Source organism: Ixodes scapularis, unplaced genomic scaffold (genome assembly GCF_016920785.2).
Source record: "Ixodes scapularis isolate PalLabHiFi unplaced genomic scaffold, ASM1692078v2 PGA_scaffold0__279_contigs__length_252992795, whole genome shotgun sequence".
Classification (NCBI taxonomy): Eukaryota; Metazoa; Arthropoda; class Arachnida; order Ixodida; family Ixodidae; genus Ixodes; species Ixodes scapularis.
The window spans coordinates 1065519-1090730 of NW_024609835.1; the positions used below are offsets into that span (position 1 = coordinate 1065519).

The following is a 25212-nucleotide window of genomic DNA, read 5'->3' on the forward strand; positions in this document are numbered from 1 at the left end:
CTCTCGATTTGCTCCGCGGCGCGTGCCACTGGGGTGGATCACGTGACCGATCGCTCACGGAGGCCAACCGCTCGACGACAGCTAGGTTCTAGCGCGAAGCGCTGGGCATCTGCCAGGGGAAGGGGCTATTACGGTTAAAGGCCGAAATTGCGCCAAATGCTTTGTACCTTTATTTTCTTTCTTTGCCTCTTTTCGTTGCCACTTGGTCCAGTTCTGCCAATCTTTGTATCACGTTTCCCTTACGCAATGCCGAAAAGGGCCTTTAGAGTTAAAATGAATAAAAACCGAGCCCTTTCGTTGTTTTCTTCAAAGTCTCGCGCACAGCTGGCGCGGAGCCAGAGAGGAAGACTCGCTAAGTCCCTCGATACTTATTTTTAATGGTAACGACAATACAAAGGACAAAGCACATTCCGCTGGAACAAAATGGCGTCATTCAGTTCAGCCTCTGGTGTGCGCCACCATTCGCTTCCTAAAACCTGCACCGTCACGCAGTCGGCGCTTCAAAGAATGTCGCCACTTGTAGGAGACCCTTATCTAGAAACTTTAGGACGCGCCATGGCACGGCGGAATGCGGGAAGGCTCTATTGCCGCTCCGCCATCGACGGATGTTCTTCGGCCTGGGTTTCCGTAGTAGCGGTGCGTGGGCTGTGATGCGTGTGTGCACACAGCCCACGCTTCTTTCCACAAGCGAAACAGATGTACCCTGACAGACAGAGTAGAGAAAGGGTGAATGAAAATTACTGGAAAATCTATCGATGGATTCTTAGGGAATGCGTGAGCATGACCCTTGGGAAGCGCCACATACGTCCTTCTTTGGAAAGCGCTACCACTGACCCCGTAACGAGGCCAAAAAGAGGCAGCAAAAAAATAGAGAAAGCAAAAATGAGTCAAAACACAAGATTGAAGGGGGTCAGCGTCAGTGTTTCCCAAAGGCGGCATTTCCCAGTGGTCATGCTAACTTATTCCATAAAGATCCACCAATGGATCTTCCTGCAGACTGGCAAGGAGGTTACACTTTGAGGTTAGAGTTTGGGGTTCCAACCGCTATCAAAAGCACGCTGGTATACACTTTATTTGATCAGAATGAATCATTGGAACTCTGCAGAACCCCAAAATCTTATATAAAAAAAAAATTAAAAAGCCAGAACATTCTGCTATACTTCGTTTCAGCTTCCGTCCGAGCGCAGCCAAAGGCTGAAGGACGGTTCGCAACTTCGAGAAGAGCATTCCTACGCACCACAAAATAGTCCGCAAAAGATTTTTTTTTAGATAACTGTTTTGTACGTAAACATTGCACAATGTTCCAGATATGTACTGCTGAGAATGATTTGCAACTAAAGGAACTAAATATCTGAAGTTTATGGTTTTATTAATATATGTAAATGCATGTGGTTTGGTGAAGCACGTACATCCGCTGGCAACACGGCTGCAGCGCTCAGTTTTTCTCGGTGATTTCGTTCCCGCAATTACCGTAATGGCCGAATAATGTGCTTCGCTGCTTTCCTCATCGAGTCGCTTCAGAACGTCCTTTCGCAAAGGCAGGTTTGGGCGTTCTTTCAAATTCGGCAGGAGACTCCGGCCGCGTCGTACCGCGAATGCGTTGTAAACAAGAAAAGCGTCCGGGCCACTCCAATTCACTGATACGCGGCGAAGTCAGGGCACCTCTTTACCTGCCGATCACAATGAACGCCGAGAAGCTGGTGAAAACGACTACGCCTCGAGCCCTGGTATATCCAGACAATGCAAGGAAACACCAACGGCCGGGTCATCGGGCACCTTGCAACCTGTACTTTACATCTCGTAACTATGCCGAACGGGTGGAAAGCTCGGACACAGACGGCAGCGGCCAGCCTACGCACTGACATCCCCTGTGACTAAATTTCAGAACGTGAAAGGGCACTTTTTAAACCTGTAGCAGTCGATAGCGTTGATACACCCGTAGCAGACGAAATACTCGGCGAGCGAGGGCGGCGCGGACGACCAGCGGCGCAGCGGAGTGATACAAAGGTGCAGGCGAGATCGCCTGACCTATTGCCGGCGTCTGATTGGCTACGGCCACACGCAGCTTTGGCTGCGCTCGGACGGAAGCTGAAACGAAGTATAGTAGGCAGATGGCTCCACAAGAATCAACATGGGCAAGAGAGCTCTGACCCATGGGAACTATTACAAGAACCCTATGTATGCCATGAGAGCAATATGTTTCGATTACCGCTTCCTGGTGTATATGAACTAGAAACGAGTCAGCTTTATTGGGTAGTTTTCTGTCATTAGGTGATCATCTTCGAAGACCAGGACAATGTTGACTTCAAATTCTGCAACAAAAGAAGACAGGATGAAAGAATTTTTACAATGTCCTTGTAAACAACGTAGTCATATTCACATCGGAAATGATATACATTGTCATGCGAAGGTCTAAGACATTTTACAATACTGCTAAAGCTTGCTTACACAAAATTTTTTTCAGAAACATACTGCCTGAATATGACGAAAGCTTTACATTTTTACTCGTGAGGTCTGCTAAAACAGACTGCCGGATGAATGAAGCATTACTAAAGCTTGAAAACGGAAATACTACAAGTAATGCAATGCCTTTTTTGTTCCTAATATACATAAATGACTTGATCAAAGATGTGAACGTAAAAATTCGCCTCTTTGCTGATGATTGCATACTTTATTCACAAATAAATAACCCAAATGACCAGATTAACCTAAATAATGCGCTTCAACACATCATAAATTGGTGCCACGACTGGCAGATGGAAATAAATTCGAATAAAACTCTATTTATGACCATAACCAATAAAAGACAATACTCCTTTCCTTACCAGATAAGCAATAGCCTCTTGGAACAAGTCGGCGAATACAAATACCTCGGCCTCAATATAAGTCAAAATTTGCGTTGGGACTCACACATTCACTCCACAACTAATAAAGCTCTAAACAAACTGAGTTTCCTTAAACGAGTCATAAAATTTGCATCTCCTGCCACTAAATTACTAGCCTACAAAACTTTAATATGTCCTATGCTCGAGTACGCCAACGTCGTCTGGTTCCCCCACACAGTCTCCGGTATCAATAAGATAGAAAGAGTTCAAAGAATGGCCGCGAGGTTTATTTGCAAGAAGTATAGTAGGCACGTCTCTCCATCTGAACTTTGCAGGCAACTGGGTCTCTCCTCTTTAGAAAAAAGAGCAAAAACAGCAAGACTTAAATTTCTATACGAATCAGCCAACGATCATTTCAACCTACCAAAAGAAAATTATCTCATCCATACAAGCAAACGATTAACACGGTACAACCATGGCAAGCTTTACGAGGAAGACGTCCCTCATAATAACTGCTTTAAATACTCATTTTTTTTCCCGAACCATTAACGAATGGAACCACCTGCCTCAAAATGTTGTTCATTCCTCTTCTACTGAAATCTTCCTCGATTACGTAGATGCCCACTTTTCATTATAAACTAATATTTTATGCTGTTTTTAAAAGTGCAATGTATCTATTGCATTGAAGTTGTTTACTAATTTTTCATTCTCGACTTCTATATTTGCTTTGAATATTTACCTGCAAATTGTGTGTTGAATATTATTTTTCTGATTGTAATATTTCAAACTGTACCACCCTACAACAACCCCGAATGGGGTTAGTAGTATTGGAAATAAATAAAAAAAAATTAGCATGTCTTCAAACTCAGAATACAGATTCGGTAGAACACGTAACAAATTTTACAGGAGACCGCAGAAGAAAAAAAAGTATAATCCGTGAAGAAGCAATGATCAATAACCCTCTTTTGGGGAAGCCATAGACGAGACAAGGAGCAATGCTCACCCAACAATTAATATCAGAGATTTTCACAGGTGTGAAGATTTACTAAAAATAAGTCAACATTTAATTGTTTGTCACTGTTTTCTGAACTTGGAGGCCAGCCTACACGACCAAAGAATGTAGGCTTTTAAAAGTAGGCAAAATTTCCACTCTCATCAAGCTACCCCAAATGCTTCTCCCGTCTCAGCCGCTCCTCCGAGCACGTCGGCGCAAAGCAGTGAAGATCGATGAACGCCAATGCCCGAGGCAAAGTTGGAAAGCTTGATACGAGCAGCAAAAGTACCACGACATGGGGGCAAGTGGTTACTATGATAATCATGTAATCTTATTTGGAGCAGGAGACCCTGGCTCTGCCTTATCACAAGCAGCGGTCATCTAGCAGAGGGTCTCACGAATATATATCTCATTGCTCGCATCATCCTCCAGAAGTTGATGATGTGGCCAGGGGATCAATGAGAGAGTTTTAGCTAGGGCGACAAGGGATGCCGTCAAATGTTTAATAACTTCTCTTTAAAAGTCGGTGCTTTCCTTTGACGCCACAATTGACAATTGAAATCAAACTAGCGGAATTAAGAAAATCGAGCACAACAGAAGCTCACGAGTGTGCCGCCAAAAGACAAATAAGTTGCGAAAGACCATTTCAAACCTAATCTAAACCCGTGCCTACACGACGGCCGCGTAAGAATTAAGGCCAAAAAGAAAAAGATGCGAGAAAGGGGGTGAGTGGGCACAAGTTAGAGGGTGGTCATGGTCCGAGGCCCAATGCGTGACGTTGGCTGCGTCAAGTAACAGTTTTTTGACGCAACAGACGGGAAAGAAAACAGACCCCAAACGAGAAACTAGTACATATGTCCCTACGAGAGTACAACGAGATTGGCATTCATGAACGCGACGACCGCGAAAGTGTATCAATCGAGAATGTATCAATAAGGTTCTACTTCGCGAGAAAGCTTGATCAGTGTCTCAATTTTAAATTCTTTTAGTGATTGCAAAGACTGTCTCTCATAAGCCCTGTTAAAAAGTGCAAGTTTTTTATTTATAAGTAGGATGGTTTACACTTACAAGAAAACCGGAATTATCCCGAACTTTCGCACGAAAGATGTCTAGGCATTCTAAACATATGCGACACTTTTTTGCACTGAATTGAAACGAGTTCAATAAAAATTACTCCATTTACAAATATATGATAATTATCTATTATCCTGTTCTGTACTTCGTGCAAAGTGAATTCCTATTGTAAATACAAAAGATTTAGTTAACGTTTTTATAAGAAAAACAAGCATTCAACTGACTAAGCAAATATAATATATTGTTTCACAAGGTTATAAAAGACATAGCAGTCCGAGACCTCATTGCAGGAGGCAAGAACCAAGCATTAAATAATTTAGTTATTTTAATGTTTTTCTGGGGGGTATTTTTTTTTTTAAATAAAATTAAGTGACACTCAATAAAACACTTTTGAGAATCAACAGCATGTAAGAGCAAGAGACAGAGAAAAGGTCGCACCAATCTTGAAGTTATTGGTGATGAGGGTCGGGCAAGTGAACAGCCGAGGGAAGATCATGTAGATTGGAATGTTAATGCCATGACACACGTCGCCTTCTCCAATCTGGATGTTCTGGATCTCGGTCGCTGCACAGTTAAATATGGAGATGAACATAAACATTTTCTTGCATGACATATGTAAATAGGAGCTAGAAAACTCATCCTTTTGAAAACAACCCCAGAAAAAAGACAATACAAGACAAGCCTTTACATCTAAACAATAGTTAAATGAGAAGGCACTAACTTATCAAGGTGCACAGGTACACTGCTCCAGGATACACTCATATGACGACTATCTTGGAAATCGAGACACCCAGATTAATAAGATGGTATTACTATTAAATTTACTATTTATAAAGATAAAAGACTGTTTCAAGCAAGTGCCACAACAAAACATTATTTTCGTCAAGTCAGGTTGCCATGACAACTAATATCGACAACGATATCCAAAGACAGGTTCACTAGTGCCCTTCTGTCGAGCCCTGAACAACCACTGCCCCAATCTTGCAGGTGTCTATAACTATCGTAAGTACCCGAGTGCAGAGGGAGATGGCAAGAAAGGAAGGAAGAACCTCTCGTTGGCAAACATTTTCCCCAGATAAACAAGCTTCCAAGATTTTCACAAAACCTTGGCGAATCGAACCGTCCAATCTGAAAGCCGCGCGACCGAAACACCTTCGGGGGAATGTTTCGCCGATCACCTCCTACATTCACCGTGGTGAACAGGACGTGCACCGGCGGCTGCCACACTCACCATCTCGAGCGTAGCCCTCTGCGCAGCCGCACGTCTCCACACGCACCAGTTGCAGCTCGATGGAGCGGATGGGCGAGTCGCACGACTCCACCGACAGCTGCCACAGAGCCAAAAGACCGCCGTCAGACTTCCCCACAGCCCACTGTCACCACATTACTCTCTTCTAACTCTCGGGTGCAAACAAACGGAAGACGGTCCAACCTCTAAGCAATAGTTTAGCCTCTAAATATTCCAGAATAGAAGTGTTCTGCCCCCAAAGCAATCTGGGATAAGAGATTCTTTAAAAAGCAGCATACACAAGCCGGTGACATTATATCTCAAGTTTCAGTTTGATTAATTCAAAATGTAGGCAACTCACAGCCATGAAACGTGACTGTTTCTTTATGTTTTGTGTCAATCCAGCTTTCAGCCGTACTGTTTAAGCTAGAGTCACTTTGTGTTTACTTGAATACCAGCTGAACGTTTAGGAAAAGCGATGGAGAGAAGAAAACAAAGAACCACACTGCTGGGGTTCTTGTCAATATCGCTTTTCCTAAATGTTTAGCTGGTATTCAAGTAAGCATGTCTAACCAACCGGCTCAGCTCCAGGCCGTCACTTTGTGCGTTGAGAGAACCAGAACTGCCGACCCTCATTCCAGAACCATTTAGCAGCGGCACAGTCGACCTCAAATGAAGAGCCTAGATTTAAGAAAGGAAGCAACTCAGACTATGGGGAGCCTTTCCAATTTAATGGCAGACGCCTCTGTGCAGATTGGGAGCATGTGCACACGTGTGTATTGTTGAATGGCGAGAAGGATAGCGGGGGTGAAGGGGAGGGCGGGAACACTTGCGGGCAATAGGAGGGGCTTTGGGCGCTTCAGCTTCCCCCTTCCCCTAAAATCCAGCCAACTCTATAAATACACATGCATTTTGACCCCCCCCCCCCCCCCTTCTACATCCCAAGTCGTGGACACCTCAGGCACCTCAGCCACCGCCGCCGCCCCTCCCCCGTCCACAAAAATATTCCTGGCTACGCCATTGCCAGTGTTGCACAAGTTCATTTCCGGGTGCCCAAGGCATCAGGGAGCAGCAGCCGGCAACAAGAACCTAGAGGAGAGCCACGAGTGCAGCACTCACCACGCCAGTGAAGGGCTTCGTGATGCAACAGGAAGTGCTGTCGATCTTGCCTTTCACCAGGAACTGGGGCACCTTGGAACGCTGACCAAGGAAAAAGAGTACATCACACTCCCATGCTGGCACCAGGCCGAGTCAGAAATATGCGTGTCCTAGGGTACTCTGGCGTCTGCCCATTCCGATTTCTACTAAACTAAGCAAAAAGGCACCGATGAATGTATGGCAACTATTATTCCGACAAACCGACGAAAAAGGTGTGCATAGAAAATTCAATACATGGATTGGCTTCCTTTCTAAAGATATGTAGCCAGAAAAGTTAATGCAACTGAGTGAAAAGTGCATCTTGGATAAACACAAATTTTTATGCCAAACCCTGTTTAGAACAAATGCCGAAAGCTAGAAATACAAGTACTGTGCAATATTCTAATATATTTAAAACTATAACAACATTAATCTAACAAATAAAAAACTACCTATGCATCCATAGAAACATTTACTTCTAGAAATAAGCAGTTCACCTCAGGCTTTCGATCAACCTTATTAGCACCGCTATGCCTAAACTGTACAAGATAGAAAGGTAAAAAGAAAAACAGCCCTTAAAGCTGTCTCCCATAAATCTTTGCAAAGATGCCTGCTGGTTATGAGGAAAGCTGAATGCCATCAAACTTTAGTCTTACTCACATCTCTCACATTCTGCAGTGACTCTGGAGAAATGTTGATATTCACAGGAACAGGCACAGATTTCTCGGATCCCTCCTATACATAGAAGATAACAAGATAATCACCATATGATCCGAAAAGTGCAGCCAAGCGCTGGGCAATATCGGCAGCCACCCTTCAAAAAATAAAAAACCACCGTGATAGCACCTGCCTCTAGTGACAAGAGTTGTTATTAGCCACAAGCTCTACATAGTATTCAGCTCTCCAGGTCAAACCACCCAACTTGTACATAGTTTGGCCTCAAAAATCTTCACTTCCAGTTTACTGATTCCATGATTCTATATTCTTCTGGGTGTGTTCCCAAATGTTTGGGTTAGTTAGACTGCAGTATATTTAAATAAACATATGTGACAAACCAAGAGTAAATATGCCACAAAACCTAAAAGACCACTTCTTTCAAAAAAAGAAAAGATGTGCACTACGTAAATAGTTTTACCACAAGTTTACCACAATAAAGAAGGTTCCCTAATTATAATCATGTAAACTCAATTGCACATGAAAACTCGTATTGGTAAATACGGAAACGGCATCGCTGAATACATGAGGTTTATCCTTTTTCGCTCTCGTGACGCTCTCGTGACGCGCGAGTGTGTGCGTGCTCGGATCCTGTGGCCCGTATGCCCCGATCAACGCCTTCATCCACTGCGCGATCAAAACCGAAACCAGACATAACAGAAACATAATAATTTTACTTTAAAATCACCCTCCGAAGCTGAACGTACCATTAATCACGTTTCCCTTTTGCCACTCACCGATTTTGCCCCATTTTCACATTAATGCAAATTCTATGCCTTGCTCTTGAGATACTGAGCTCACATTTTGTGGAGAGTTCCATCAAGTTCATTTGAAGTAAAGCTAAGACTTCTGGTTCTTCAATAAAGCAGACAGGGTGCTTCCAACTGGAATGGCCCCTTTAAACGGTATTTAACAGCCCGTTCACGTGTCATCGGCTTATATCAGCAGCCCCCTAAAAATCTCTTCCAATTAGTATTCTCGTTACAGCTTTTTAGGACCACATAAAGACCGTAGCAAAGGAAGACACATGGGCTATGATAGAGGTCCTTAAACACTCATAAACTGACGTCTTTCGAAGATACAAGAAAAACGGCCAATTCGGGAGGTTACCTTGAACTCGACGATGAACTCGAGCGTCTTGTGCAGGTCTTTGTTGAGTAGCGACCTCTTCATCTCGCACCTGAGCAGGTACTGCAAGATAGAAGATCTGGCCTTGAGCAAGGTCCCCCTCTATTCCTTCACCGTGTGGTTTTCTTCCACAGCCACGGGTTTAGCGAAGCAAGGCAAGAGTCACTAAATATTTTCACCCTAAAGGGACACTGACAGGGTATTTATGCTCGCCAAGGTTTTTATTTGTATGTGACATATAAGAGCCAAACTTCCCAGAACACAATCTGTGGCTCGAAATTCGTTTTTTTCCACCTGAAAACCGCCGATCGAGCACTTGCCGGTTTGTGTCGCCTCACTCTCTTCTTTGTGGTCACGTGCCATTTCTTATGGTTTAGACACAAACACAAAATATAATCAGAAATATAATCAAAGTCATGGGTCATTGAAGGCACGCACTGAATATTAAAAATAAAAGAAAAATATAATACCCATTTTTCGTGGCTTCTAAAAGCTGCAAATATGTCAATTGAAAAATAAAAGTTGCACAGCCACGTGACTTCCGGCAACACTCTCCTCCTCTATATTCGGTTTGGTTAGTTCGATTTCAGTTTCAACCAGTTGCATTATTTTACTTTATTCAAAATATGTGTGACACTGTAGCAAAACATTGATTGGGTAGTCTTCTGATGCCATAACGAATTGACTAACAAAAAATACAAAATACATTTTGGAGCGTGTCAGTGTCCCTTTAAGTTTAAAATGCCATGAATGTTTCCAGGATACCATGCTCAGAAGCATGTGCCAGGAATAAAAGTCGAGCACACTCACTGGTCGCTAACAGACCTATCAATACCCATGGAGTCAGTCTAGCTGAAGCCAAGCTGGAGGCAAGGCTAGTAAAACTGCTGAATGATGACAGTGTATGCTGTGTCTTATGTCCTAGAAATGAAACAGGATATGCTACACTTATGATGTGTTGCCTGACACACACTTTTGTCTCTATGTGGCAGAAAACAATTAGCTTTCAGAGCCAACATTTCTCACTTCATTGACGCCTTCAGATCGATGCAGTTTATATAAAAAGAAAATAATTTGCCATGAAATGTATCTCCACTAATGCTTTTGGAATGAATGCATGCCACTATGTCCACAGAAAGAGTTGGCTTCTTTGGGTCTAAGCTTCTTAGAGTAGAAGCAGCTTCTTGGTAAAATGTAGTCGCCACTGTAATTTGTTCCTCATGCATCGACATGGAGCTCACACTATTGAGTAGAAACTTGTTCATGTAGTACTCTGCAAGCGCTGAGTGACCCTAGATGCAGTGAACTAAAGGTTTGCGTGAGTCTAGAAGCACCATAAATGCAACAAATTATTTTACCAATGGTGCGATATGCCCACAAAAAACAACCTCATTTGGTCAAGCTGGCAGTTGAAACAGGTGAAATTTGGGCAATGAGGATCATTCGGACACAAGCAAGACGGTCTGTAGGAAAACAGCTTACCTGAATGTTGATGAAGACTCCGTGGTAGGTCTCGTAGAGTGTCCGATTCCCCTTGGGACGCAGGGGAAACTCGAAGGGCAACTCAGTCCTGCCCGCAGGAAGCCGGCCTGGCTTGGCCACCTCCAGGCTGTAGTGGATCAGCTGCACAGGCTGCACGTCCATGCAAGGGCAGGATTACTCTCGTTTAAGAAAGCAGTATTGGTTTGTAAATGAACTTCATTTGGCTGCTGTGGCCCCTTACATGACAGCATTTCTTGCTCTGCTGAGCATCTCAGCATTTTAGGTGGATGGCAGATATAGACCACCACGCTGTTTACAAACAAGTCTGCGTCTGCTGGCATCGTGTGTGGGCACCGCGTGTTTGCAGCGTCTGCATGTGTGTCATGGCGAGAGCGGCGCTACCGCAGCTGTGCGAAGTCACAGCCATGCATTGGTGCACAGGTTCGATTTCAGATTGATGCAGTGTAGTTGGAATTCACCTTGACAGAGGAGTAGAAGGCTTCAAAGATGCCCACATTCTTGGCGCTGAGCTGCATGGTGGCGCTACCGTCGAGGGACAACGTGAGGCCCTCATGCTTCACCTCAGAACGGCTTTCCACCACCACCACTCCCACCACATCTTCCTGTAGGCAAGGAAGTACAAAGGTGGTTATAAAGCATCGAACCCCACAGGAAAAGGAATTTGTGCAGCTTGGTACCAATGTGGGAGGGTGCGACAACAGTGCATCTGCTATGCAGATGCACTGTTACCACACCCTTTTACACTGAACTTAAAAATCGACTGGACTGCTACAGTGTTTTTGTGGCACTATACTCAAGTATAGTGCCACAGAGTGAACTACACTCAACGCGGCTCATAACTGTTGTTATATTTTTCGTGGTGTGGCTCAGACATCCGGGATGATGGCAGCCCACATAGCAGCACTGACAACTACTGAAAGTTATGTAAAAACTACACCAGTTTATAGACCAATAAGAAAAAGACAGTGAGTGGTTTAGAAAGGACAACTTTCGCATTTTATAATGTTCAGTGCAGAACCATACTAACATTCTCAGCCATTCACGCACATTTGGTAGGTGTGGTAGATCTGACATTCTTATGCCTGAATACTTTGATGGCATCTTAAAACCCAAACAAATCAGAAAAAAAATAAAAAAACTCAATTGACATTTGTTTTAGAACAAACGAGTCGACCATATGACAGGTATAACGACTTTGCTTTCGCAGTGGAATAATGTTATCCCTGTTACAGCTAACCTTCAAGTGAGTCAGCTGAAGAGTGTCTTTAATTTCCATTTTCTTCTAAATCCCACTAGAAACAAAACTTGTTTTATTTTCTTAAGTTATAGACTTGGGGAAAATTTCTTTCGTAGAACGTTGACTAAATGCCGCTAGCTTCCGAGGAAACAACTCAGCAATGTAACACCACTAGCTAATAAAATGCCACGACGTAGGCTTGAGCAAGTCAGGTAGGCGACTTTGCTACTGGGGAACCAAGGCGAACGCAAATGTGCGCATGATGTGTGAAAATATCCAGAGCTGATAAGTTGGCTGGACTTACTCCTTCGTGGTATATCTTGTTTATCTTCTTGAGACGGATGTCCAAGGTAGTCATGCTGCCGATGGGAGAAGTCTGAATCTGATTTAAAACAATTGCTTTAAAACCTCAGATAGCTCAATCCTCACAGGCACGAAGTTTCAATGAACTCAGTTTTGAATTGTCGTTTTGGAAGAGCAGAAAAACACGCAACCCATAGTAAGACTCTACATATTCTACGCCGCCCCCGCGGCGTTCAGAGGCGAAACCAGCGAAACCAAGCCCATAGAGATCATATACTAAATCTAGAGGAAAAGGTCCGCCATTTTCCCATGCATTCTGGCTGCCGCAAGCGGCGGACCATGCAGGCAGACCCTCTGGGTCCCAAACACGGTTACGTCATCAGAGCAGTTTCGTGAACTTCAACAATCCACGAACTTACCGGTGGAAAGATACTCGCGTTCTTTTCGAAGGTTTCTTTTTGCATAGCGCGCAGATGTACGGCCTCGCGTTAACGCTAAACTAAACCATATACCCGGCTTCGCTGGTGGGGCGCGGCTGGGCGCGGTTGAGGAATACGAAACTGCGCAACCACCAGATTTCCGAGATTTCGACAGAAGGGAAGTTAATGCAGCGTAATAACTTTATTGCTTTTTATAAGCGCTAGAATAGCTCAGGATTTAGTTTACAACGTTAAATTATCACTGTTTATATTGCTGGGAGTTTTCACTCTTCGTGTTTACCATGGCAACGTTGCTTTCTTTCTCTCGTGTTCTGTCACTCTCTTTTGCGATCGTTCACTCGGGACCCAGGATGTCGGCGCACGGGATTTGCCACTCCTCCTCACCCACCTTTACCCCCCTGACCAAGCCCAGAGCCCAGTATGGATCGGATTGGATTGGAGTGATTGCAATTTGGATTCCATACCATCTCCCGTTGCTCCTTGCATTGACGTCACATCGCATACTTTTGAACACCAAGTAAAAGGAGGAGAGGGGAGCTGCTTTTGTAAGAATTTTGAGTGACAGGTTAATCTTCTATAATCTTCTGGGGGGAGAATGGGCGCGTTCAGTAGCGGCCCCGGAGTCAAGGAGTCACTGACTCCTTCCACTGGACGGCCAAAAGTCACTTCCGGTGCACGTAACTCCGGGGCTTCGGAGTCAAGCTCCGAAGCACCGAGTCCGGAGACGGTGCACGTAGAGTCAAAGGAGCTAAAATGACGTCATTTCCTGACTGGCGACGATTTCCGGCGCTAAAAGAGGAAACAACAAACAATATGGCGGGATAAACTGCTTCGGTTCTGTCGCGGGTGCGCGGTTTGCTCGCTTTTGTTAATGAAAAGTGCTCTAGGTAAGACGAATAACGCTTTCGAATATCTTTTTCAGGTAAGGCTCTTTTCGGAAAATGCATTGAACCGTATTTTGTTTGGTTTGAATATGCTAATAAACAACGCAAACGTTCATTTGACGCTGTGTCTTGATCACCGTTGCACGGAAACTCGGTAATTGACGATAGTCCTGTCCGCGCTCAACAGAACAAAACAGGGTATGAACGCGACTTTGGAAGCCGTTTGGACACTCACGCAGAGCATGATACCGATTAATGTTTTGTTTGCGTAGCTAAATCGGGGTGCACGTTGGCTGAGGCTCGCTTCGGCCGACAAAACCTTGATCGCCGAGCGCGGCCGAACTTCCCGTGTGTATACGAATACATTTTATGGGAAGTTCGTTACGAAGGGCAGAACAAACTTATGGCCGTATAAAAGTATCGCAACCGGCGGGGTAGATTCGCTGAGCTCTGTATTTTGCGTGTGCTGACGACGTTTTTTGTCGGCTTTTATAACAGTAGCTGCCTTTGCACCGCCAAGCGAAGGGCTCGATCGCGTTGCATCGCTTCGAACAGCAGCGCTGATGTGTACAATCACCCGCTTTTTCTTCAACGACCTTGTAAAGACTTTTTCAATACCGGGGTCAAATAAAAGCGATCGTGCTCGCCATCGTCTGCTTCCAGTTTATTCGGAGACCGTCTGGCGCAGGGGAGGGAGCGGAAGTTGCGTAGAAGCAGGCTTGGAGCCGCGGGTTTTTTTGCCGTTCAGTAGGCGCTCCGATGACTCCAACTCGAGGCACTCCGTTCGGAGGCAAGGGAGGCGCTACTGAACGCGCCCAATAGCGACGCCTGTACAAATCCGGGAGGCACAAAGGAGGATCCTGATAAGAGGGGAGCTCCTTCTTCCCCTTTTCTCTGGAGGGCATCGGAAGTGACGTCATGTGCAAGATCATATACTAAATCTAGAGGAAAAGGTCCGCCATTTTCCCATACATTCTGGCTGCCGCAAGCGGCGGACCATGCAGGCCAGGGGGGTAAAGGTGGGTGAGGAGGAGTGGCAAATCCCGTGCGCCGACATCCTGGGTCCCGAGTGAACGAACGCAAAAGACAGCGACAGAACACGAGAGAAAGAAAGCAACGTTGCCATGGTAACGCGAAGAGTGAAAACTCTCAGCAATATAAACAGTAATAATTTAACGTTGTAAACTAAATTATTAGCTATTCTAACGCTTATAAAAAGCAATAAACTCATTACGTTGCATTAACTTCCCTTCTGTCGAAATCTCGGAAATCTGGTGGTTGCGCAGTTTCGTATTCCTCAACCGCGTCCAGCCGCGCCCCACCCTATGGCCCCACCGGCGAAGCCGGGTATATGGTTTAGTTTAGCGTTAACGCGAGGCCGTACATCTGCGCGCTTTTCAAAAAGAAAGCTTCGAAAGGAACGTGAATATCTTTCCACCGGTAAGTTCGTGAATTGTTGAAGTTCACAAAACTGCTCTGATGATGTAACCAATGTAACCGTGTTTGGGGGAAGTGCTTCCTCCGACGGGCGTCGGAGGAGTGGGACCTGTGTGGAAATCGTTCCTCCGACGCCGGAAGTGACGTAGTCGCGTCGGAGGAGAGACGGCCGTGTGGAAATCGTTCCTTCGACGCCGGAAGTAACGTATCATCCCCAGCCCCGGATGTTGCCTTTGTTATGACATGTGGCCGGCCTGGCCGGCCATGTGCGTCTGCCGCTGTAGTCTTCTGTGGTCGGGTCCTGGCCACGCTGCTGTCGGCTCCGGTCACGCAAGCTATTTTGACTGATTTTTCGCACTCTTTGAAGCGTTTTGTTTAGCATTGTCTTGTTCTTTTTAGCAATACATTTTTCCGTATCTAGTGCTACTCTTTGTATTTTAGCTTTGATCGCACCCCCAACGTGCCTCGAGTTTTGGTAGCCGGCGATTCGATGGTGAAGTACTTGCCATTGAATAGTCGGTTGGCTGTTGAGGTTGCGCCGTTTAGTGGTATTAGAATCGAGCACTTGTTTTCCCAGGTGTCTGAGAAGCTACCCGATTTTGATGTTGTCATCCTACACGTTGGCACTAATAATTCCCATATTAGTGCCAGCGTGTACATCGACAAATATCGTCGTCTAGCTGCCCAGATCTGTGAACGCAATCCAGTGATGCAGATCGCCTTTTCTGCCGTTCTTCCGAGACGGGAGAATAGGTTCTGCTCATTGGAATGGCAGCGTAGTCACGCTGCAGAGATCGAGGCTTCGAATGACCGTTACCGAGAGGTGAACTCGCTGCTGCGAGAGTTGTGTCGCAGGGAAGGGTTCACGTTCCTTGACGGGCTAGCTGACGAGTGGCACCAGTGGATCCACCGCGACGGCGTCCACCCAAACCGGATCGGCAACAAGGTATGCACACGTGCGTTATGTCGCTGCACTAAAGAGCGCGAATATAGGGCGGCTACGATTGCAAGGCTCACCGTAAAAAGGGGAACTGAAAATTGACCTGCGCACGTGGCGAGCTAAATTACTGGTTGGATTCAACTGGTTGACAGAACGGTGCCAACTCCAGCAACGAAACACGGCACAACTTGGAAGGTTGACCAGTCTTTATTGTCAAAAACCGAGAATGAAAATAAATAGGTTCGGTGACGTTCACGTTTCCGGATTGAAGGAAGCACAGCGTAGCTCTAAGGACCGCTTCAGTTGCCTCGTTAGCTAATTGCGACGATTGAATCGCCCTTTCAGAGCGAGTATTTGTGCGAGGTGAAAAATTTGCCGCTGGCGTCTGTCAGCACCCGTGACGACGTCCCTAGCTTCTCTCCATCGCGTGAAGAAAGGTGCTCACCCGTGTTTCCGCGTTGCGCAGGTGAAGTCCTGATAGGATGCGGTTGCGCTCCCACCTTACAATCAAACAATTCCAATTGCTTGTGTCACAACAGCTGCCAGTTCGGGTAGACTTTCCGCCATTTTTACCATTGTGCTCTCCGCGGCTGTTTTCTCTTCCGTCTGGTTTCTCCCTGGCTGCCCTCCGGTCGTTGAACTGCATCTTTCTGCCCTCGAAGTTCACCGTTGGGTCGCAAGAAGCGCAGATATGGTTTTGACATTTTCATAACGACACGTTTATCAATACACCAACTTTGGCGATGGTTTCCCTTCTCTACCGACCACTGGATGGACGGATGGATGAATCCGGCTGAGCCCTTTGGATCGGGCGGTAGCTTGCGCCACCTAGCCATTCTGTTTTACCATTTAAGCTTAGAATATTTAAAGGTGAAAGCTATATTCACTCCGCACTGCAAAGAAAGTGAGGCTATAAAACACCCTTGCCATCAGTTAATAAGAAAATACCTAGTTTTCTCTCGCCTTCTGCCACCATTCACTTAATATTTGCTTGGTAATCTCTACTGTCTTGAAATCCACTGTTCCTTCGCTGTTTCTAAAACCCAATGACTTTATTAAATCTATGTTCTCTTCGTATCAAGTATCAAGTGCTCAGCCGTCTCGTCCTCCTCTCCACAAGCAGTGCACACTGTATCCATTTCCTGGTACTTCGCTCTGTGTGTTCTGGTTTGCAGTACACCCGTCCTCGCCTCAAACAACAATGAGCTTCCCCTAGAATGGTCATAAATGCTTTCTTTGGCAATAACTGTTTTGTTTAATTTATAGTTTTCCAGAGCTGTCTTTGTCTGCATTCTCTCTAGCCACCAATCTCTTTCTGTGGCCTTAACTGACACCTGCTCTTCCTAAGTCCACTATAGCCTTAAAAACTGTCCTCCTGACTCCCTAGTGCACTGTCTCCAGTTTGTATCTATACTCCTCATGTATAAATAGCTGAAAACCTTTTGTGCCCATTGCCACCCATCCATCTGCCTCAACCAATCCTCAAATTCTATCTTGCTCACCGCTTCCCTGCTCTCAAAGGACGCCCATCCCATGTCTCCTTGTACTAGCTCCCTGGTTTGGTGTTTTGCAATGTGTCCCCAAAGCCAGCCTACCTACTCTGCACTGTTTTATTTCTAGTCTCGCATGCACTTCGGATTTCACGCATAGCACTGCATTTCCAAAAGTCAAGCCAGGCACCATGACCCCTTTCCAAATCTCTCTCACCACCTCATACCTGTTGTAATTTCAAAGTGCTCTATTTTTCATTACAGCTGCATTTCTGTTGCCCTTACCTATTATATACTTTTCATGCTCACTGAGATATTCTGCACCATCACATATCCATACTCCTAGGTACTTGTATTTACTAGCTTTCTCAACTGTAATATTCTGTACCTTCAGCCTCTCAACTTCATCATCGTTAAAAATCATGATTGGTGATTTTTCACTGCGTCACATGTGCCATCTGTCGACAACGCGCAAAACTAATCCGCATGCGTGTCACAACGGCCTGCTGGGTCCGATTTAAAAAAAAAGGGAGTAGGTCTTTGCTTCAATGTTTAATACATTTTTATACATGTACATAAATGTTGATTTAAGTAAATATTTTTTATGCCACTAATTATATTGCAATTTATAAAAGGATATGTACATTAAAATTTGACATATTTTTCTAAATACATAAATGTATACCTAGTAATTAAAGGTTTACCCATTTCTGTAAATCTATATATTTAAGTTTTTTTTTCCCTTCACTAGCAAAGATCAATACACCCCCATCTTGTCGAAATGGACACGGCATGTGAACCCTAACAGGGAATGGGAAAACAATTGAAACTTCCCGTGGGAATCCCTCCAACCAGTTAACTCCTTAACTGGTCCTAGTTACCCCTACCCGTCCCCCATCTGGGCATAGTCAAGCCAGTTGACCCCTCAGCTAGTCCCAGTTGCACTCCTATTGATAACAGCCAATTCCAACTTGGGACCAGTTAGTTCCAGTTCTAACCAGTCGAGATGCCAACCGGTCTCAGTTAGACGTTTTGGCATAGGTGCCTTGTATGTAAAGCTAAAGGCGCAGCACCTTTTCTGTGAAATCTTCAAGGCAACATCTTTAACAGTTTGAACGAGTGAGGTGACTGCAGCTGACAATCAGCTTTGGTGCTAATGTCAAGTACCGTGTGCAGGTCCTCGCTGGGTTCATGGGCCAGCAAGTACGGAGCATCCAGGAGAAGGTGGCCAGGGCCAAGGTCCAGCAGGACCACAAGGAGGCAATGCCAGGGACCCGCTCGTGGGACGGGTGGACCATCAAGGGTGCCCTATTGACTGCGCCATGTTGTCTCTTCAGAATTCTCCGACGTTTCCAGCAAAGTTTTGTTAATCTGACGACATAGTCTTTCTAAGAGGGTGGGGAATTATAGCAAAAAGTTTGTGGGCCTCACATCTGGTAACAAGAAGGCTCCAAAAACAAGGCCCCTTGAAAACTGAGCAAGTTGCTACTTGTGTAAATTGGCTCTGAAGAAACCACCAACTAGGCGCTGCACAGTCCGATGATTCTTTCCGAGTCTGAAGTGCTTCGAGGGAATCGGAATTTTGTGTTATAATGTGAATAAACTGTTCTGCATTACAAATCGAGTTTGATGTTGTTTACTTACATTTGGGGGGGTGCCAATTTGTCTTATACCTTAGTAGTTACATCAACACACTGCATTTGATATCAATCCTGCCCCAACAATAGCTAGCGCACATGGGCCCCTTTTTTCCTTTCTGATCACTCCACAAATAATGCCCGGTGCTTCTCTGCGTGCACCAGAGCAACGTAAGAAAGCTAACTGCGAGAGCACTGGCTTTTCTCTGCAGCGTGGAGAAGGTTACCAAAAAAGAGCTGGTGCTTTTCACATGCACCGGTGCGATGTGGGAAAACTTACAGCGAGAGCACGAGTGCTTCTCCGCGTGTACTGGTGCAACAAGGAAAAGCTTAACTTGAGAGAATTGTCGCAAAGTATTAAGCTTGATACTAGCATTGTATTGAGAACACCACAGTTTGCAGAGACGTGGTTCATTACTCCGACAGGCTGGAAGTGCACTGTGGAGGCATTTGTTTACAGCATTTTCAAAAAAAAATTTGTTTTACTGTCGAAGGATGTATGGCCATATCGGTAGATTATACAAAAACTTTCTAACACAAAGAATGGAAAGAAACTACAGTGGACTGCTTCCTTCAACCAGCAATGACAGTGATGAATTTTGTTGCTGGTTGAAATAAGTAGTAGTCGTCTGGAGTTAGTATTCTATTCCTTTTATGTCCAAAAGTTTGAAACCAACACTTTATTCTTATTTTCCTGCTAATCCTTAAATGAATGCTTTTCAGAGGCTGCTGGCCCAGATAGCTAACAATTTCTTTGTTTGCATTGTTCGGCCAAGCATCACAGCTACCAGATAACTGGGTTCTAGTTGCCTGGTAGAAAAGCTGTTTTTCTACCAGGCAACTGCACGTGCCGTCCTGATTTTCTTTCTTGAATAACATGGGATTGGGCCTGGGTGCAATACTGCAGGAAACAAATGATCCGGAGCGCAGGTACCACTTCCACAAGATGCAAGGAAATTCCTTTTATTGGGAGTGACAATAATAAGACATTAATATTTGACTCACAAATTCATTGCCTTGGTCGACACGGGAGCCACAAATTCCTGCACATCACATGCAGAGTAATTACTACGGGCAACGAACACCTATTGCACATGGGTAATAGCAAATACGATGCGATGTGGAATGATGTTACTGCTTCTTGCAGGCATGTCCACCCTATTTAAAGAAGGAGTCTGTGAAGATGTCCACCGATGCCTTTCTAAACAACTACAGGCAAACTAGAGCAGAACTGTTTCATGTTCCTTCGTGTGTAACCAGACATTTCGTATGCTTTTATGTGTGCTCACTGTGCAATACCTCACGTCTCTGGGATTCAGTCATATGATGCCATCGCTCCACCTCGCCTTTATATATCTGCATCTGTAGCAATGTACCGTCGCCATTTGGATAATCTTACATTTATTTGTTTGTTAACTTTATAAGTGTGTTTAGGATTTTTTTGTTTGCTGGTTTTATTGTTTGTTTTGGTGTACCACGGGGCATCCAAGATAAAGACTGATGACACCCAAAATAAAGATGATTATTATTATAAACCTGTTGCTGACCCTCCTAATTCGAGGGCCACAAATGACAGCCCTTTTTTGCCAGCACTATCTACTATCGTTGTAGCGCTGCCAAATCATTATTTGCAAAGAAAAGTGGTGTAAGATAATTCCTTGTGTCTCTGCGGTACAAGGCAGCGTTTGCCTTTGCCTGATTGACACCTACACAGAGTCGCAAATACTTTTCCAGAAGCTCTTGTCTCCACTATAATCAACTATATAAAGAACATGACATTGCCACTCTTTCTGAGCATTTGTGCTACCCACTTATCTACACACTTGAAGCATAAAAGCAGCAATATTACAATATTAGTAAGTTAGCTATAAAAAAATTAAACAGTTTGGTTCCTGCATGGGACATCCTGATTCAATCGACTTATAGATTCAGTGTCCATCCGATCGATTCCAGAAAAGCAGACCGTACCGAATTTCACCTGCAGGATGCAAAGTTATGTAATAGTATATCAACAAAATGTTGGAAAAAAATTGTTCAGCCCATCTTCATCCCTTGGCCATCCCCCATTGCCCTCGTATAAAGAATTGAGGGCTCAATGTCGCATGCTGCAAATGAAATGATTGGCAGTGGTCATGCACTGACACACATATCGACAGGGTGGAGGATAAAAATCAAGTTGATTTAAATCGAAATCATGATTTAGACCACAACTTTAATCATACAGGTAAATTACTTTTAAAATGTAATTTAATTACAATTACTTTGCTCCAAAAGTAGTTTAACTACAGTTACAATTAGTACTACCTGAGAAATAATTCATTGCAATTACAAATTACTTTGCTGATGACATCATCAGTGATGATGACAATGCTAATGTCGGTGACGTCATCAGTGACGTCACTGATGTCATCATCAGTGTTGATGATGCAAGGATTTCCGGTTGGCACCGGAAATCCTTGCAAAAGTAGTTGTAATTGTGCCTCAAAGTTTGTAATTACTGATGCTAAAAAGCAAATAAAGTACAATTGCAGCCCCCTTTAGCAGGAAGTAATGAATTACAAATTACCAGAAAAGTAATTAAATTACAGTAATTTAATTACTGTAATTAAATGACTATCCAAGTATGATTTGAATACCGATGTTTCAAATCAAACATTTTGATATATTAAAAAAAAACATTAATTTTACCACTGGAACCTCAACTATTTTATTGTTTTCAGGTGTATTTATATTTTCATTCCATGTAAAATAATTATTAAGTAATATTGATATGGGGATAACGAGCAAATATAAGACTTCTTTGAGGCACAAGTAAATTGTAGGATTGAACGCTTTACTTTTCAGCTCGTTCTTCAGGTATAGCAAAACAAGGGAAAGGGTAGAGTCAACAAAAGAACTGCGTGCATGAACAAGCATACAAACTCAAATACCAGCAGAGAGAGGTATAGAATCAGGCAGACAGACTAAAGTATATGTCCCTGGTTGATCTTGCATATTCTAGTGTATTTATTATTTTCAGAGAAATTATATTTCTCTCAAAAAATTATTTTGAGAAAACAGTTTAAATCTAATCAATGATTTTTTCTTTTTTTAATTTCGCCAGTGAGAAATCTGTAATTTGGTTAGTTGTAAAGTCATGTTCAGTCAATCAATGTTGCCTATTGCCATAAGTGCTCTTCGGAGGATGAGGTTCGCGCATGGATTTCTTGCAATAAATGTAGATAATGAAGAAGTATTTCTAGGTCGCTTTTCCGCAGTACACAACTTCGGAAGGTGAAGCGCACTTGCGGGTTTTTTGCTTTCCTGCAAAACTCGGTGTTTAAGGGAGAAGCACGCTTATGGAACGTTAGGTCTACTGCTTTCCCATCTTACTGCAACTGACAAGTACATTTGCTGGTTCTGCACTTTCCCACAAGGAAAATACGTGCAAGGGGAAGCGCACTTGCGAGTTACTTGGTCCGCCGCCTTCCCGCCAAACAGCAAATAGAAGGGGGAAACCCTCCTTCCAGGGTACAAGCTCTTTTCTGAGTTTCAAACTGTTCCACAAGGCACATTCTCGTAGGAAGAACCGCTTTTGCGGGTCGCGCTATTCTGGATAGCGTGCGTTTTTAATTAGAAGCACGCTTGTGGGCTTTTTACTGCACAGATGTCATAGAAAAATGTCCTTCCACTGGCAAGCAGACTTCCAAGTTAATTGTATTTGTTCCTTGAAACCTCTACTTCAGCAATGTTGCTATTGTGATGAAGCACATGTTTCCTCCCAATTATAAGGTTAGTACAAATAAATGGTGTACAAAACACGTCTTAGCTTCAGCCAAAACTCTGTACTCAGCATACAATGTGTATGTAAAAGAAAACACATGGTGGTATAGATTTGAATGATTAAATCAATATAAAACAGTAACATTTGAAGTGTAGGAACACTTCAAATGTTAAAATGTAAAGTTGCATAAGTAACGATGTACTAGAATAATGCTTTCTTTTTATTTCTTGCCTGTTTAATAGTTCCTACACTTGGAGAGTTCATTTAATAATTAATAATCGCCACAATTCAGTACCATCTAACCTCTGAAACAATAATTACATTCAGGAAGTCATCTCCAGCTATCCCATACTCACCAGTTCAATCGATCATCCCCTTGCACAGACACATAAGCTACCCTAGCCTCGCATAGGACTCCAGCTCGACTGACGCAGACTTTGCCCTTTCATACATATTTTTTTTTGAATAATCATACAAAATTTAAGGTTTCATCAGCAAATTTTAATGAGAAGGAGATGGTGGTTTTTGTGTGAAATATGATTAATAAATGAAAGATTGTGGAGGGAAGGTAAAAAGAAAGGATCAACCAATCTATGGGGGGATAGAGATAAAAGAGATGGAAGAATAAGCAAAAAAGGTGCTTGGCCCCACAGCTTCATGATTTCTTTCAGAGGGGTCAAATGATGGTGTTCCCTTCGGTCATAATCTCAGACATAATCTCCTACACCCGCTGTAAATGGTTTGGCTCTTTGCCTATCATCTGTGTATTGCTTGCTGTGCTTCTGGTAATCAGCAATGCATTGGCGGAGTTGCTGCATCTCGATGTGAACGGGCTCGTCAAAACTTGGGAAGCCCACGATGTCCATACGGGTACGCATTTTACGTCCGTGGATGAGCTCAGCGGGGGAGAGCTTCGTCGCTGCATGTGGTGTACTTCGGTAGACACCCGGAAACTCAAGGCCTGTACGAACGTTGGTTTGTTCCTGCAGGATAGTTTGGACGTACTGCTTAAGCACTCGGTTGAAGCGCTCAACCTGACCATTGGCTTGTGGATGGTATGTCGGAGAACAATGGTGGTAAATCCCTCTGGACTTCAGGAACTCCTGGAATATGCGGGATTCAAACTATGGGCCATGATCAGAAACAATCACCTTCGGATACCATTCTCGGTTGAAGATTTTAATGAGGAATTCACATACAGCTTCAGCAGTAACTTGGTTACAAAGAGCTACCTCTGGCCACTTACTGAAGTAGTCGACTAGGGCGACTGCAAATCTGAATTGCGATGGAAGTTTGTAAAAAGGTCCGACAATGTCTATTCCTATTTGTTTCCATGCACCCGATAGGAATGGAACTGGTTGTAGGGGTGCCGCTGCCGTCACAGCTGTCTTGTCGTTCGTCTGACAGGTGTTGCAGTCTCTAATGTAGGTGTCGACCTCGATGTCGACTCTGGGCCAACAGAAGTGCTGGTGTAGACGCTGCTTCGTCCGCACAATTCCAGGGCGTGACTCATGAGCTAGATCAATGAGTCTATGCCGTAGCCAAATAGGTGGAACCAACACTTCACCACGTAGTAGTAAGTCATCCACGGAGGAAAGCTCTTCTCGCAACTTGTAGTATATAGATAGTACTTTATCACATTGTTCCTCGTGACCCCATTCAGTGCAGATACACTGGATTACTCGAGGCAAATTAGGGTCTTGCCTGGTTTCTTTCTTGATTTCTTCTTGATCGATTGTGCATAGATTGCGTACCGGCAAGTGAATTCTTCCTTGTCGTCACTAAACTTGCTGCAATCCGAAGGATTCGGAGTAGGCAGGCGTGACAGTGCGTCTGCTACGACACTCTTGTTTCCTTTCTGGTAATGTACCTCGTAGTCGTACCTGAGGAGTCTCATAGCCCACCTGGTTATCCTCATTGGTTGTCGACCGGATCCTCGTGTAGAAAGCAAAGTAACGAGAGCCTGATGATCTGTCTTGAGCGTGAAATGGCGCCCGAAGAGAAAAAAGCGCCATTTCTCGCAGGCCCAAAGGCACGCCAATGCCTCTTTCTCCCCTGCAGAGTAGTTGCGTTCGACGCTTGAAAGTTTTCACGATGCGAACGACACCGTTCGAATTCCTTCCGGATGTACTTGCTGCAGAACCACGCTTAATCCGTAATTAGATGCATCCGTTGTGACAACGGTGGGCAGCACCACGTCAAAGTCAGTGGATTGCTGTTTCGTATCAGATCCTTCACAGCAGTGAATGCCTCTTTTTGTGCCTTTTTCCATTAAAAGGGAACATCCTTCCGCAGGAGCACGTGCAGAGGCTCCACGATGGTCGCAAAGTTTGGTACAAACTTGACGTAATATGTGAGCAGGCCGAGTAATGATCGTAGTGATGTTATGTTTGTGGGGGGTGAAGCCTGCATGATAGCCTCAATATTATCTTCGCATTGCTTGATTCCCTGCGGTGTCAGCTCGTGTCCTAGGAATTG

General features: G+C 44.3%; 2 protein-coding genes across 2 annotated transcripts; one reads left to right on the forward strand and one right to left on the reverse strand.

Annotated features, from left to right (window-relative positions):
- Nucleotides 1-2223: 2223 nt before the first annotated feature.
- On the reverse strand, nt 2224-12406 carry LOC115318534 (vacuolar protein sorting-associated protein 26C). Its single transcript, XM_029978246.3, has 9 exons — nt 12145-12406; nt 11062-11205; nt 10583-10732; nt 9083-9163; nt 7919-7993; nt 7241-7321; nt 6125-6221; nt 5332-5457; nt 2224-2312 (listed from the first exon to the last, which is right to left on the reverse strand). The coding sequence occupies exons 1-9, from the start codon at nt 12196-12198 to the stop codon at nt 2230-2232; spliced, it is 891 nt and encodes a 296-aa protein (XP_029834106.2). The 5' UTR covers nt 12199-12406; the 3' UTR covers nt 2224-2229.
- A 2812-nt stretch (nt 12407-15218) lies between these two features.
- Nucleotides 15219-19295, forward strand: LOC115314133 (GDSL esterase/lipase CPRD49-like). Its single transcript, XM_040222253.3, has 2 exons — nt 15219-15850; nt 18511-19295. The coding sequence occupies exons 1-2, from the start codon at nt 15395-15397 to the stop codon at nt 18715-18717; spliced, it is 663 nt and encodes a 220-aa protein (XP_040078187.1). The 5' UTR covers nt 15219-15394; the 3' UTR covers nt 18718-19295.
- The last annotated feature ends 5917 nt before the right edge of the window (nt 19296-25212 follow it).